Source organism: Pseudophryne corroboree, chromosome 7, assembly GCF_028390025.1.
Source record: "Pseudophryne corroboree isolate aPseCor3 chromosome 7, aPseCor3.hap2, whole genome shotgun sequence".
NCBI classification, from domain to species: Eukaryota; Metazoa; Chordata; class Amphibia; order Anura; family Myobatrachidae; genus Pseudophryne; species Pseudophryne corroboree.
Window position 1 is genome coordinate 378,875,066 of NC_086450.1, and position 17,301 is coordinate 378,892,366.

The window sequence follows — 17,301 nt, forward strand, 5'->3', positions numbered from 1 at the left end:
TACCTGTGGTGCATTTCAGTTGTGCAGTTTGCTGACACAGTGACCACCAGTATATATAGCAGTACGGTACGGAAGGCCACTGCTGTACCTACCTCTGTGTCGTCAAGTATACTATCCATCTACATTTTATACCTGTGGTGCATTTTAGTTTTGCAGTTTGTTGACACAGTGACCACCAGTATATATAGCAGTAAGGTACGGAAGGCCACTGCTGTACCTACCTCTGTGTCGTTAACCACCTTGGAACATTCTCCCTTATATGTCACCTGCAGCGCATTCATCATAAGTCAGTGACAAGTTCAAAAACTTTGGATGACAGCGGAAGCAGTCCACTGACCACTAAATCCCTTCCTCTTGTAACCAAGCTCCTGCAAACCACACCACCAACTCCCTCAGTGTCAATTTCCTCCTTACCCAGGAAAGCCAATAGTCCTGCAGGCCATGTCACTGGCAAGTCTGACGAGTCCTCTCCTGCCTGGGATTCCTCCGATGCATCCTTGAGTGTAACGCCTACTGCTGCTGGCGCTGCTGTTGTTGCTGCTGGGAGTCAATCGTCATCCCAGAGATGAAGTCGGAAGACTTCCAGTAAGCAAATTACTATCCAACAGTCCTTTGCGAGGAAGATGAAATATCACAGCAGTCATCCTGCTGCAAAGCAGATAACTCAGGCCTCGGCAGTCTGGGCGGTGAGAAACGTGGTTCCGGTATCCACCGTTAATTCAGAGGCAACTAGAGACTTGATTGAGGTACTGTGTTCCCGGTACCAAATACCATCTAGGTTCCATTTCTCTAGGCAGGCGATACCGAAAATGTACACAGACCTCAGAAAAAGAGTCACCAGTGTCCTAAAAAATGCAGTTGTACCCAATGTCCACTTAAACACGGACATGTGGACAAGTGGAGCAGGGCAGACTCAGGACTATATGACTGTGACAGCCCACTGGGTAGATGTATTGCCTCCCGCAGCAAGAACAGCAGCGGCGGCACCAGTAGCAGCATCTCGCAAACGCCAACTCGTTCCTAGGCAGGCTACGCTTTGTATCACCGCTTTCCATAAGAGGCACACAGCTGACAACCTCTTACGGAAACTGAGGAACATCATCGCAGAATGGCTTACCCCAATTGGACTCTCCTGGGGATTTGTGACATCGGACAACGCCACCAATATTGTGCGTGCATTACATCTGGGCAAATTCCAGCACGTCCCATGTTTTGCACATACATTGAATTTGGTGGTGCAGAATTATTTAATAAACGACAGGGGCGTGCAAGAGATGCTGTCGGTGCCCCGAAGAATTGCGGGCCACTTTCGGCATTCAGCCACCGCGTACAGAAGACTGGAGCACCAGAAAAACAATACTGAACCTGCCCTGCCATCATCTGAAGCAAGGGGTGGTAACGAGGTGGAATTCAACCCTCTATATGCTTCAGGGGATGGAGGAGCAGCAAAAGGCCATTCAAGCCTATACATCTGCCCACGATATAGGCAAAGGAGGGGGAATGCACCTGACTCAAGCGCAGTGGAGAATGATTTCAACGTTGTGCAAGGTTCTGCAACCCTTTGAACTTGCCACACGTGAAGTCAGTTCAGACACTGCCAGCCTGAGTCAGGTCATTCCCCTCATCAGGCTTTTGCAGAAGAAGCTGGAGACATTGAAGGAGGAGCTAAAACAGAGTGATTCCGCTAGGCATGTGGGACTTGTGGATGGAGCCCTTCATTCGCTTAACCAGGATTCACGGGTGGTCAATCTGTTGAAATCAGAGCACTACATTTTGGCCACCGTGCTCGATCCTAGATTTAAAACCTTCATTGTATCTCTCTTTCCGGCAGACACAAGTCTGCAGAGGTTCAAAGACCTGCTGGTGAGAAAATTGTCAAGTCAAGCCGAACGTGACCCGTCAACATCTCCTCCTTCACATTCTCCCGCAACTGGGGGTGCGAGTAAAAGGCTAAGAATTCCGAGCCCACCCGCTGGTGGTGATGCAGGGCAGTCTGGAGCGAGTGCTGACATCTGGTCCAGACTGAAGGACCTGCCAACGATTACTGACATGTCGTCTACTGTCACTGCATATGATTCTCTCACCATTGAAAGAATGGTGGAGGATTATATGAGTGACCGCATCCAAGTTGGCACGTCAGACAGTCCGTACGTATACTGGCAGGAATAAGAGGCAATTTGGAGGCCCTTGCACAAACTGGCTTTATTCTACCTAAGTTGCCCTCTCTCCAGTGTGTACTCCGAAAGAGTGTTTAGTGCAGCCGCTCACCTTGTCAGCAATCGGCGTACAAGGTTACTTCCAGAAAATGTGGAGAAGATGATGTTCATCAAAATGAATTATAATCAATTCCTCCGTGGAGACATTCACCAGCAATTGCCTCCAGAAAGTACACAGGGATCTGAGATGGTGGATTCCAGTGGGGACGAATTAATAATCTGTGAGGAGGGGGATGTACACAGTGAAAGGGGTGAGGAATCGGAGGATGATGATGAGGTGGACATCTTGCCTCTGTAGAGCCAGTTTGTGCAAGGAGAGATTGATTGCTTCTTTTTTGGTGGGGGCCCAAACAAACCAGTCATTTCAGTCACAGTCGTGTGGCAGACCCTGTCGCTGAAATGATGGGTTCGTTAAAGTGTACATGTCCTGTTTATACAACATAAGGGTGGGTGGGAGGGCCCAAGGACAATTCCATCCTGCACCTCTTTTTTCTTTCATTTTTCTTTGCATCATGTGCTGTTTGGTGACAATTTTTTTGAAGTGCCATCCTGCCTGACACTGCAGTGCCACTCCTAGATGGGCCAGGTGTTTGTGTCGGCCACTTGTGTCGCTTAGCTTAGCCATCCAGCGACCTCGGTGCAAATTTTAGGACTAAAAATAATATTGTGAGGTGTGAGGTGTTCAGAATAGACTGGAAATGAGTGGAAATTATGGTTATTGAGGTTAATAATACTATGGGATCAAAATGACCCCCAAATTTTATGATTTACGCTGTTTTTTAGGTTTTTTTGAAAAAAAACACCCGAATCCAAAACACACCCGAATCCGACAAAAATATTTCGGTGAGGTTTTGCCAAAACGCGTCCGAATCCAAAACACGGCCGCGGAACCGAATCCAAAACCAAAACACAAAACCCAAAAAATGTCCGGTGCACATCACTAAGTGAAAGTAAATACAATGAAAAAGATCTTAAGATGCGGGAACGTGTGTATATAAATATACAGTACGGGATGCGGTCAACATCCCGCTGGACGGAATCCCGGCGGTCGAAATACCGATGCCGGAATCCCGACCGCCACAATCCCGACATATTCTCCCTCTGTGGGTGTCCACGACACCCATAGAGGTAGAATATAATAGTGTGCCGAGCGTAGCGAGGCACCGTGCCCGCAGCGTGGCGAGCAAAGCGAGCCCGCAAGGGGCTGCGTTCCGCTCGCCACCCCTGTCGGGATTGTGTGGTCGGGATTCCGGCATCGGTATTTCGACCGCCGGGATCCCGTCCAGCGGGATTACGTACTGATCCCTACAGTACAGTGCAAAAGTTTTAGGCAGGTGTTGAAAAAATGCTGCAAAGTAAGAATGCTTTAAAAAAATAAGAGTTAATAGTTTATTTTTAGTAATTGTAAATGTAAAGTGAATAAACAGAAGAGATTTAAATAAAGCAATATTTTGTGTGACCACATTCTGCCTTCAAAACAGCATCAATTCTTCTAGGTACACTTGCACACAGTTTTTGAAAAAACTCATCAGAAAGGGTGTTCCAAACATCTTGGAGAACTAACCACAGATCTTCTGTGGATGTAGGCTTGCTCAAATCCTTCTGTCTCTTCATGTACAGATGTGTCCTCATACATCTTTCCTCAATACACCACGCAGCGGAAGATGCTTGGCGTGAGTGAGCTGACAGGTACAGTGCAACTCCGTTAGCATCGGGCATCTATTATTGCCAAAAATGCGTCTTATTCACATTGATATGCAAATAGGACACACAAGCAGCTTATGCTGATTAAAATTGTATATGACATGCCTATATTCTGTGGTGTTGTCTGCAACTGTATCTGGACATTACAGTGTTTATTAGGAAAACTCTGTAGCATTCTATTTCATGTGCAGATACAGCAATGGTCGCACACAGAATATAGGCATGCTGCATATCATTTTAATTAGCATAAGCTGCTTGTGCTTCATATTTGCAATAATAGTGAAAAAAGATGCGTTTTAATGAAAAAAATGCCCGAAAAGACACTCAGACCTACCAAGTTACACCACGATATGGCGTGACTAGATAGGCTGTTTAATGTACCAGGAGGATAGATGTATGTAAACACATCTGTAATCCCAGACAGACTCGATGATTTTGAAATCAGGGCTCTGCTGGAGCCATATCATCTTTTACAAGACTCCTTGTTCTTCTTTACGCTGAAGATAGTTCTTAATAACAGTATGTTTGGGGTCGTTGTACTGCTCAGAATACATTTGGAGCAAATCAGACACCTCCCTGATGGTATTGCATGATGGATACTGTAAGTGAGATTTAAGAGGTGGTTAGAAACAGTAGGCACACTCTGGAGTGGTGATGCTTCCATTATATTGTGGTCATGCCCCCTTTCGTCCCAAACTACTACTGTCTACTGGATTGGGAAATTGGGAGTTACGGTACATACAGACCCCCATTCACAGGTTGCCTTTATGAAAACAGTTTACTGTACTTTATCTGTTTACAAATTCTATATTCTTTTGTCATACAGTTTTTATTGTATTTCTCTTTTTATTTCTGTTTCTAGTACTACAATGTTTTTGGCATACTGAAATACTTCTTGAAAACACCCCACACCGTTGTTAAGAAAGTTGAACAGCTAAATGAGATTTTGAGAGTACTCTACAAAGAAGCAAGGGAAACTAAATGTGACGAATCTTTCAGGACTTACGGTGAAGCCTTCATACAGAAAGCTGAAAGGGTAATAGCCAGTGGCAGATCTAATGACAGAGCTGTGTGACAGGGAAAGCTGCACTGCTCTCCTAGATAAGAATAGGGAGCCAGCACATGCACAGTGAGGTTCATTTGGGATTTCAATCCTAAACAGGAATTTACTGTGCATACTCAGTTCATACTTACCTACTCTCCCGGAAGCTGCGGGAGGCTCCCGTTTTTTGGGGTAGCCCCCGCTCCCCCGGAAGAGTGGGCAGGTCTCCCGCATCCTGCTCGCACCCTAGTGATGCGGGCAGGATGGAGAGATAACCTCCCGATTCGCGGGTCCGTCGGGTGGAGAAGGGGTTAAAATGACGCAAATCGCGTCATTTTAGCCCCGCCCCCCTTCCCGCGGACCCGCAACATTTCCTGATGTGGGGGGCGGGGCTTAGTGATGTCACAGTTCGGCCCCGCCCCCCGAAGTCACTGCAGCGTCTCCTCTCCGGGCTTCTCCCGGAGAGGAGAAAGAAAATGTCGGTAAGTATGACTCAGTTCCTGTGTATATTTACAATCAGGGCCATAAGAAGGGTGGTGCCCTGTTTTGCTACCTGTAGAAATTGGTAGAGTGTTCCGGGTGTGTTCCGATCAGTGCTGTAGTACCTCGCAATGGCGATACCGCCCACTCAACCACCTGATGCACGACTAGTGACTGTGGGAGTATTTCAGAGTTGATCGCAGCAGCAAATTTGTTAGCAGTTGGGCAAAACCATGTGCACTGACCCCCCATGTGCATTGCAGGAGGGTGGGAGGGGGGGGGGGGGGGGGGGCACATATAACATTTGCAGAGAGAATTAGATTTGGGTGGGGTGTGTTCAAACTGAATTCTAAATTGCAGTGTAAAAATAAAGCAGCCAGTATTTACCCTGCACAGAAATAAAATAACCCACCCAAATCTAACTCTCTCGGCACATGCTATATCTGCCACACCTGCAGTGCACATGATTTTACCCAACTGCTATCAAATTTGCTGCTGGGTTCAACTCTGAATTAGGCCCTGTGTGATGGTGTGCTTTTGTTTGGGGGTGGGGGGTTACAGGTCCCTGCTGGTCTTCCAGACAGGCCTGGGTGCTTTGTACCCGCTTACCCAACCGCTCACTTAGCTGCATTTGGCCCTTAGTTACAACCTTTTGTTGTTTTTCTTAAGTGACAGTTTCCAGTTTTATTTGTACAACAAAGAAATACCTTTGATATGTTTCTGTTTAAAAATTAGTCATACAGTAATTTACAAATTTTAGGTCAGGAAAAACAAATATGACTTCAGAATATTTTTAGGAGCTACAGTAATTGTGCTACTTGTATTTCAGTAACAGACATAGTGAAAAGCAATTGTAAAAAAATAATCTGATATTTTCTTGATACAGCATAATAAAATAACAGTTACTTCAACTCAATAAATCGCAAATAATAACACAAACACAAACAACATACTGTACATCAACCAAAAGAAATAGTGGCCTATTTATGACAGCTCTTTTGAATTAACCAGACACAGCTGTTCTTGTGTATCCCAACTGCAAGGCCAGCAGTACTACTATCTGCTATCACCTTCGAGTCTCCACATATCTTCGTGGTCTTTGGGCCTAATTCAGAGCCGATCGCTGCTACAACAGCGATCACTCTTTGAAGCCCTTTGCGCAGTGCGGGGGGGGAGGGGATAGGTTTAGGGCTTAGCATGCGGGGCGGACTAGCCCTGTGCTGGGCGTCCCCCCGCATGTCAGAGAAGCTGATCATAGATGTGCTAAATTTAGCACATCTACGATCAGAACTGAATCACCCCCTTTGTACATAAGGAACATCACTAATAAAATAACGTCACTTCGTGCAAGGTGTACACAGTCAATAAACAAAACATGGCCTGCAATGACTCAGCATTTCTGTATTCAGGTTTGCCAACCTATATACTCTCTGGGTGGCAAAATTCCCATGTATTTAGCAAAGCACCCTACAGTTCTCCATCTTATAATTCTCTAGGTTTTATAAATTTGCTAGCTGATGGCAAGCTGTAGCCTGTGTTCTATTTTCTTTTCTCCCTGACCCCCACTTCCACACCCTCTATCTATCTATCTATCTATCTATCTATCTATCTATCTATCTATCTATCTATCTATCTATCTATCTATCTATCTCCCATAGACAAAAACACAGGGGGGCTTCCTGTTGCCATGAAACCGCAGAAGCTCAAATCAGGCCAATAATAGCAGCAGTATATAATGCAATTTTACTAGCGCTGCGGCACATCATGCAGTTTTGTGGCAGTAGCTTCTCCTACTAAGTCTGCTATGTTTGTGGATCTGATCAGTGCATTGGACTATAGAGCAGCTGCCAACCAAAATGGACAGACATTTTAAAATGAGGTGGGAGAATGTGTGCTTACAAAACTCAGTTCTATCCCCTATCTCCTACTGATTATATTTAGAGAAGGGAGGGCTCGGTTCTCAGAGAACCAAGACCACCTGAACTTACCAAATCCGAATGGATCCAGGCCGGAACTGGGATCTCCACACCATGTTGAGATCCTATAAGTTGGCAAAACATCATCTTCCCGCTGTTGGATCTCACAGGCTTGGGATAAAGATGGCAGTTTTGAAATCAATCGGCTGACTGCTGATTGGCTGAGAGATCTATTCTCAGCCAATCAGTCCATTGATTTCAATGGGACTTTAAAATTGTCGACTTACTGCATTTTTATCCACCTGGAGGCTGCTGCAGCCACAGTCCATAGCACACACATGGCAGGCACTGGGAGTGTGCTGTGTACACTGACTGCAGCACCTGGACCATCATCCTCCTCATAGACACAACCGTTTACCACTGGGGGGCCATCTGCTGTCACAGTAAATTAACTATTACTTGGCTACAGCTGGCATGTCTGCCCACAATGTATCTGACCCACACTGTGTCCAACGTACACTGTATCCGATCTGCACTGTATCCAACCCACACTGTATCCGACCTGCACTGTATCCGACCCACACGGTAAACCGCACTGTATCCAACCCTCACTGTATCCCGCACTGTAGCTAATCCACACTATATCCGACCCGCACTGTATCCAACCTGCACTATAACCTGCACTGTATCTGATCCACACTGTAACCATCTTGCACTATATGTGACCTGCACTGTATCCAAACTGTTCTATAGCCTGCACTGTATATGACCCACACTGTAACCGACCCGCACTGTATCCAACTTGCACTGTATCCCACACTGTATCCGGCCCGAACTGTATCCAACCCTCACTGTAACCTGCGCTGAACCCAACCTGCACTGTATCTGACTTGCACTGTATCCAACTCTCACTGTATCCAGCCCGCACTGTAAAGCCCCCCATATATTATTGCGACTTGTCTGAGGCACAAGTCGTATCCGCTTTCCCTTGAACTTCCCCGGCAGCTCCCCAGGAGAGCTTCTATCCGATTTGATACTTGATGTGCCATTTTTTACATATACGATTTATTGCATGCTGCTGCTGCCACTGTGTGGGTGGGAGAATCCAGAGAAATGCCACTCAAGTGAAGACATGCAATAAATCATATGTGATATATCGCAGGTGCTAAAAATGAGCCATGATGTGCACCTGATGGCTGCAATTCCGATTTATTCTATGTGCTGCACGTCCATCCTCCGACTTAGCCCCGATTTGGCACGGGACCACGCATCATATTGGCTCAGATGTCTAACACCTGAGATTTAGCCAGTTTTCATCCGATTTCTTGGTCCGATGCATCTGAATCGGATGGAAAGAGGCCAAATCGCACTAGTGTATGGCCAGCTTATCCTGCACTGTATCCGACCCGCATTGTGGGCCTTAGTCGGTTTCTTAGCAAACCCAATAAGCAAAAGAAATTGATGTGGCTATTTCGCTGATTTACATTACTGTTACCAAGCAATAAATTCTGGCTGAATAATGATACAACACTTTAAGATGAAAAATCAATATCTTGATTTATTCATTTTTGTTTTCCACATAAAAAGTTATTTTAAACACAATAGTCACACATAAATATAAAACAAGTAAATAGAATCACGTTTAGAAGCACCCAATGTTATATTCCTTTAAAAAGGGGAAAGAACCGTGTATATAGAATGCAACCACGATTTTTGCATGTATTAAATGGCAAATATGCAGTATCCCATAGCAACAGATTCTTGATCTAGAATTAGATCATAAAAATAAATATTTGGTGATTAAGGCTTACTGCACTGTATGTTGTTATATTGTTTTCCTGTATGTTGTTATATTGTTTTCAGGGTGGAAAAATATCACCCAGCAAGGCTTAAACCATGAGAGAAAATTTACAGCAATTCCAGCTTTATATATGCTCAAAGGAGAAAAATCATGGCCCTGATTCAGAGTTGCATGCAATTTCGTATGCGTATGGATCTCATGAGAATTAAGAAACTGCATATGCGCTATATCTGCATATACAACTTAGCGCAAGTACAGGCAATTCAGAGTCGTACGGATCTCAGTCATATTTTATTTATTTATTATTTATTATTATTTATTTATTAACAGTTTCTTATATAGCGCAGCATATTCCGTTGCGCTTTACAATTAGAACAACAGTAATAGAACAAAACTGGGTAAAAACAGACAGACATAGAGGTAGGAAGGCCCTGCTCGCAAGCTTACAATCTATAGCCATATCCTCACTTCCAACTGGCTGGGTGTAAGATCGCAGCTGTAGTGGGTTCACAGATAGGATGTTAGCTGTGGAATTGCAAGCTATTCAGAGTTCTACATATGTAGAGATCCATCTGGCTTCAGTTGGATCTCTTGCACAAAGTATAAGGCTGGGGCTAAGCGTGATGATGATGATGATGATGATGATGATGATGATGATGATGATGATGATGATGAAGCCTGCTTTCAACAGTGGATGGATGGAAAGCGTCTGCAACTGCATCAATACAGTATCAATAAGTTCAAACAATATGTTTTGTAATTCAGAATGATGATATGACTGTGTCATTGCCTCCAAGGAAAAATCAACAGATGAAAAAGAGAAGATCTTCACAGAAGAGAACTTGATGGCTTCCACGTTTGACCTCATGCTTGGTGGCACAGAAACCACGTCTACTACACTGCAGTGGGGCATCTTGCTCATGATGAAATATCCCAACATACAAAGTAAGAATACTGTGCCTTTTGTGTCTGTGATGCTCAACAGCATACAGTAAAAGGGATGGTGCAGAGTTTAGAAAAACAAGTGACTTACTGTACACCCCACCTGCATCTATAATAAACCATTTATTTTATGTGCAAAACACACATTCATTGTTAGAAATAGTGCTATAACCTCTCTGATACAACAGAAACAACTCCGCATCTTACATGTACAAAAGAAATAGGAAAAAATATGTGATACAACAAACGAGACAAAAGCATAATATACACACTTGCCTACTTTTGAAAAAGCATTTCAGGGAGAGTGTGAAAGGAACCCTTTAAGGGGTTCACTACAATCTGCCGGCGGCCGGCCTCCCGGCGACCAGCATACCGGCGCCGGGAGGCCGGCCGCCGGCTTACCGACAGTGTGGCGAGCGCAAATGAGCCCCTTGCGGGCTCGCTGTGCTCACCACGCTACGGGCACGGTTTTATTCTCCCTCCAGGGGGGTCGTGGACCCCCACGAGGGAGAATAAGTGTCGGTATGCCGGCGGTCGGGCTCCCGGCGCCGGTATGCTGGTCGCCGGGAGCCCGACCGCCGGCATACTGAAGACCACCCCCTTTAAGTGTGGATGTGAATTTCTATAATTGATTGGATGGCATGTCATAGAAATGACTTACATCCAAATATAAATGAGCCCCAGATCGTGGCTGGCTGGCACACTTTATCCAGGGGAGTATACCCAAAGCGCTGGCCTATGAGAGGGGGGGAGCGTATCACCGCAGTGACCCCGGCCCTCCCTATACTGCGGGGGAGTGATGCGTGCCCATTCATACAGTGTCAAATTTTGGAGCTGAGCGGAGGCCACAGGAGAGGGATCCTAAGAGGATGGTGTAACCAACACAACTAACTTAGCTTTCGGAGTATGATACATAGGGTCCAACTGCAGTCCCAATTGGTTTCTGTGAAATCTCCTGCATTACCATGTTCTAAAACAGATACATAAATCTGCATAACTGCATAAAAAAAATCTTGATAAATAGACCCCTCCCAAATACATTTAAAAAATACCAATATGAAATTTTTCTCTCACCTTTGAAAAAAAAAAAAAGCTAAATAAATTCTCTGCATATCCTCTGCAACTAGTTGTGCTCTGTTCGGTCCTTTAACTCGTTTGTGAGCAGTATAGGGGGCTGCTGCACTCAGGCTGCAGTTTTTATGGCTCCTTGCCTTCTTAATGTATGGATGAGGAGGTGGGGACACAGGAGGAGGAGGGAGGGGGAGGGGTAACTTTGAGCCAGATATTAGAGGTGGAGGGGAGCCAAGACAAGAGAAGTAGGCTGTGTCAAGACAGAGGAGGAAACAGGGTTCCCGATATTAGAAAATGAGGGGAGCCAGGGACAGGAGGAGGAGTAGGCAAAGACAGGAGGAGGCAGGATGCCAGGTAGTGGAGGAGAGCCGGGACAGGAGGAGGCAGCAGCGTGTGACTGTAGGAGTAGGCGGGCATGGGAGGAGCAGGAGGGGTACCGCATATTTCAGGTGGAAGGGACATGCGGACTGGGGGAGTAGGCGCAAATGGAAGGAGGCAAAGTGCCAGAAATTAGGTGCAATGTGGAGCAGCGAATAGGGAAGAAGGCATGGAGTTAGGGATTAAAGTCAGACTCGAGAGCCAGGGACTGTTGTAGCTGGAGGGGGGTTAGGTCACACGTCTGCACTTGCACTATACTTACTGGCCGAGCCGTGCGCTTCAAAGGACATTGCTGCTATGTTTCTGGTACCAGTGGCTGGCCCAAGATGCTGAAAATGGGACCAGCCCCGGGGGTATCTGTTACCCTGCTCCCCAAAACAGCACATCACTGGTCTCAAAGCAGTTCGTAAGATCTACATGTTGATGAAAAGACACTGATACTGACAGTGATAAAAGATACTTTTCAGGGCTTGCTTGTGTATGGTGTTTTACAAGTGGTTCCATATACTGTACGTGGCCATTAGAAACCTGATTTAAAAATGCATTGCGACTTATAACCAATGCAGGAAAATTATCCCATTTGAATGTATGTATCTCTGATTTAATTTTTCCCCCCAAGAATAAAACAGCTACATAATGGGGATAAGGTGCCATAAGAGAGAATTCTAGACTTTTCAGGGAGATCTATACTATTTAAGGGAGTTCCCTCACAATCAGGGAGAGTTGGCAAGTATGATAACATATGCCATACATGCAGACTGTCTCGCTGCTCCCTCCGGGAGGGAGCAGCCTGGTCAGCTCAACAGGGGTGTGGCTCTGAAAAAGGAGGAGGCCCAGGGGCATCCCTTCCATTAAGCAATGTCCGCATTGTAAAGTTGTGGGTGGGGCTATGATGACAAGTTTCAGAGCAAATTACATCATTGCCCATCCCACTTTTCGCCCCTGTAGCAGGCAGCTGTGGGTGTGAAAGGGGGACAGTGTGGTGGATTTGTAATCTGGCTGCAGGAGACTTGCCCATTTTTCTCTGAGTAGCCGGTAGTGCCACCCTACTTTCGGGAGCATCCCGGTCATATGAAATATGTCCTATAATGATTCCGTCAGCATGATCATTAAAGTTCATTATGGTTCACACAAATTGAATGAGCAACATTGTACTACATCACTGCATACACTGCACCATCTGCTTTCTTTTTCAGAAAGAATTCATGATGAAATTGAAAATGTGATAGGACTGGATCGCCCCCCCAGGTGGGAAGACCAGAAAATCCTTCCATACTGCTTGGCAGTAGTGCATGAAATTCAAAGGTTTGGTAACATCCTTCAGTACTTGTTACATGCCACATCCACAGATGTCCACTTCAGAGGCTACTTTATACCCAAGGTAATTCATTAACTGTGGTAAATGTAATAGGGTGCGAGAAACCGGAGCTGCAGGGGTTTGTGCGAGAATGCCCTTATTTTAAAGCAGCAATCATTAACTGGACAATACAAACTTGGTTTTGCATTGTTAATGATTGCCGCTTTAAAAATACAGTCATTCTCTCACATACAGCAACACCTCCGGCTTCCCGCAACTTATTACATTTACTGCACTGTATTTTAAATGACTAAGAACATTTCATAACACTTTATTCTTTCTTGTTACAGTACATGTAACTGATCATGAGGTCATGGATTAAAGTATTGCATTTATAACCGTGTTCTTTAATTCACTAATGGTTCCCATGTGTGGGAGTCTCTTTTCCATGTCAATATCCAGACCTGCAATCTTATCTCTCTGCAGTACCTCTATTCTTTCTTCAAGTTTCTACTGCAGCCTGGGTGCTCTTGGGACGGGATGGGCAGTATTCCTGAGGATTTAAACTCTATGTGAACATGACAGTATACTCTGGTTATGGATTTGGAGTGTCTAGATTTTGGATGGTGTTTTGATGTCTCTGGACCTATATCAGAGTCTCCGGTAACTAGAGTAGTGTTGTGCTAGAAGTTAGGAGACTTTATGCAGTTCCTACTCTTAGGAGTTGAGAGTTGCTCTGATCCAGTAGAAGGTCAACAGGGGTTCAGAAACTAGCGATAGATGGTTGACTAGACCCAGAGCTGGGCCACAGAGTCATATCCGCTGGTGGTCTTCTCCAGGGAACCCCACAAAGGGATTTGGGTTTCACTGCACCCTACAGGCCGGTCTCCGCTCCCTCTCTGAGTTACCTGGGCTAGCACTGGAGATTTGGGAAGGATAATGCAGAGTCTGAAAGTTGAAGACTATGAATGATATTGGAATGGAACCGATGGTGACTGTGAATGATATTGGACTGGAACCAATGGAGACTGAGAACGATATTTGACTGGAACTGATCGAGTCTGTGATGATATTGGACTGGCACTAATGGCTGTAGAGATCGGACTGGCACCAATGGCTGGAGATATCGAACTTGCACCGGTGGCTGCAGATATCGGACTTGCACCGATGGTTAATGAGTATCACACATACTTGGGGAGAGAGTCAATACCGGAATCAGGATTCCTAGGAACCGAGCAGGTATACTGGGGAATAAAGAGACAAAGCTCATACGCAGAGCTGTGTGACTTATGGCACTGACAACCTGTGCCCTGGACAGCAGGAAGCGTTGTACCCCTGAGTTGTTCTGGATTGGCTGGAAGTGTCAGCTGAGCACCAGACTGGACATGATTGGTCAGTAGAAAGTCAGCTAACCGCAACCAAGATGGCGATGTCCATGATTGGTTTTGGAGGGACCTTTGGTTTAGGCCCAAACACCAGGAAGTGGAGCACCATTGAGGATCACATTTAGGATTATACACAGAATGCTGAGAGCACTGGGCAGAGGCAGCATGGTCTGTATAGACTTTATTGACAGCAAAGCACAATGTGGAGAGAGAGCAGCTGCTGAAGACAGGACCATGCAGATTACTCCCACTGTGGAATTCACACACGGGTAACTAATCAGGAATTTCCAGAAGCAAGTAACACAGACTACAGCTTGTATGCTGAACTGCAGGAGTGATGGCAGAGGTAAAACACAAGACATGATAAATTCAGTCAAGATTATGATATTGAGAATAACCCATCACAATGGGATGTACGTTACCACTTTCTGGTTGAGCAGAAAAGCAAAAAGCCAACCAGTCACAGATTATGCAATCTTTGCAGAGACTTTTCCAGAATGTGCAAATTACTTCAGACATTCTAACCTATGCTGCTGCTAAATTACCTGCTCTTTTAGTTGCTGCCACCTCTTCTCAATTCTGGATACCTGCTCCACCAAAAAATGATATGGATCTAAGTGATCAATGGAGTTTGACCTGCTACCTGCAAACCTTTCATCTCAGAAGGCAAAGGTGGCTTACTTTATTTATCTTCCTTCCATTCAAGCTCTAGCATGGTCCTCTCCATTCTGGGACAAAATGATCCTCTTCTTCATAATTGCACTTCTTTTCACAACGTTTTAAAAGGATTTTCAATGAGCCAGGAAGGTGTCTCCTCAGCTGATACTGGTATTCTTCACATTTGTCAACATATTGGATCAGGGAATCAATATAATGTGCAGTTCCAAGCAATAGAAGTGGAAAAATGAGTAACTGTCAACACATTTCTGCAAGGACTTGGATGAGTTGGTCTTTCAGGAATTCTCATCTTCTCTGGATCTATATAATCTTATTTCTCACTTCAATAAGATGGATATTTGTATCCAAGTGAAGGGAACTGTCCTGTTGTCCCACAGTAAATTACACCTTGTTTTAAAGCCCTGTAGTATCTGCAGAGGAGCCCATATGATTTGATAATCTAGTTTATCTTCAAAAGAACATTAAATGAGACTGAAAAATAATCTTTGTCTCTACTGTGTAGAACCAATATATGTGCTTGGATCTAGCCCCGAGCATCCGGTAAACTCCAAAGCCCGATGAGCATGGAAGAAATCATGTTTTGTACTTTATTCACTCGGTAGCCAGTAACACCAGCTTCTCTACTACAATTATCCTCTTCCATGTGGGTGGTGCTTGTTGGAAATATGTGTGTACAGGCTTGAGGATGTAGCAGATTTTCTATACACAGCAGCAGATGCCTTACAACTATGAACAGCCCAGTTACTTAAACAGTGGAGTGGTTTTATTGAAGATAAAGAGATATGGCCATACTCATTGTGGTACACACTGGCAGAGGTCGCAGAGCTTGAGCGGAGCGGGGTGTCCTACAGCTCATCAGCTAGTTAGTGCATGTAGGTACCGAGTAGTGGTGAAGGATGCTGGAATAGTGTTTATATCAGCAGGTAATTGCAGGTCTCACTGGAGCGTCAGTCTCCCACCATGTCAATCTTCAGAGTAAAGGCAAAATGGCCTGTGCACATGCTCAGTAGAGATCTCAGTCGTCCATCTTGGGTTAGGCCATGAAGCTTCCCTGGAGAACAGGAATATCAGAGTTCCACGCTGTAGCACACTCCACTTTCAACAGTTCTGTCATAGTGTCTGCCTTTTACTCTGCTGCTGCATGTAATTTTATTTCTGAAATAGTGATCTCTAGACTAACTCTGCCCACCCAAGTTCTTAATACTCAGAACTTCCTAACAATTATTAATGTCAGAAGAATCTACACAACTGTTTGGTATCATACATCTCTTGTAACAGTGGAAATTGGGTGCTTCATAATGAGACTATTTCCCTCTAGGCAATTGCTTTGCAAATCAATACAATAGTCCTGGGTTTACTGTGGTTGCAGTCAGAGGCGGATTGGCCATAGGGCTTACAGGGAAGATCCCCGGTGGGCCGATGCACCCGCGGGCCTGTTTTGTTTTCATTACACGTGGTCCTATTTATAGACATAATGAATAAAATGCAAAATAATTTGCTTATATGAAAATTTATTTGCCACTTAGCCTGTGATTGCAGATGATCTAGTGCAGAGGTTCTCAAACTCGGTCCTCAGGACCCCACACAGTGCATATTTTGCAGGTCACCTCACAGAATCACAAGTGAAATAATTAGTTCCACCTGTGGACCTTTTAAAATGTGTCAGTGAATAATTAATGTATTATGAGAGAAGGCAGATAAATCAGGATAAGAAGAAACAATAATACGACACTCATGAGGATGTTCTATTGAATATGAGATGACCAGTCAAAAGTATTATAATGAAACTTAACCATCATTATTATTAATAGGGTACCCCGGTGGTCCCACTTTTCACATCAATCCTTTATGATGAAACAGAATGGGAGACCCCCAGGGAGTTTAACCCTAATCATTTTCTGGATGCTGATGGAAAATTTTTGAAGAAAGACTCCTTCTTTGCTTTCTCCAAAGGTGAGCAACTACCGTGCAGCAAATTATTATTATTATAAGGCGTCTATTCATTTATTGTGCTTGACATTAACTATACACTTTAAGTTAGTTTATCAACTAAAAATAACGACACGGACACAACTGCATTGGATTAAATGGTCATTGAATTTATTAATTGGAATGACCTCACTCGTAGTGGGGTCATTGAATTTATTAATTGGAATGACCTCACTCGTAGTGGGTGGCCAGGAAGACACTACCACTAACCAGCTCTAGTCACGATCTTACAAAATGGCGGCGACTAAACGCCCCAACTGTCATGGGTGCAAATGAAACGCCCCATCTATATATATCAGCATAACCTGTGTTGCGAAGGTCTCACCACCCCTTCCCATAGCAGAGTGAGGATGCTCCCCAAGGAAGCGCCCCTCGCCCCCCCACAAGGGCAGGACACACTCG

At 44.8% G+C, this 17,301-nt stretch overlaps 1 protein-coding gene across 1 annotated transcript in view; it reads left to right on the top strand.

Annotated features, from left to right (window-relative positions):
* Positions 1 to 17,301, top strand: part of LOC134945341 (cytochrome P450 2W1-like) — a 76,882-nt gene that overhangs the window by 45,042 nt on the left and 14,539 nt on the right. The window contains exons 5-8 of the mRNA XM_063934543.1: positions 4,783 to 4,956; positions 9,957 to 10,104; positions 12,747 to 12,931; positions 16,722 to 16,863. Coding sequence (XP_063790613.1) covers positions 4,783 to 4,956; positions 9,957 to 10,104; positions 12,747 to 12,931; positions 16,722 to 16,863 — 649 coding nt within the window. The remainder of the gene's footprint in view (positions 1 to 4,782; positions 4,957 to 9,956; positions 10,105 to 12,746; positions 12,932 to 16,721; positions 16,864 to 17,301) is intronic.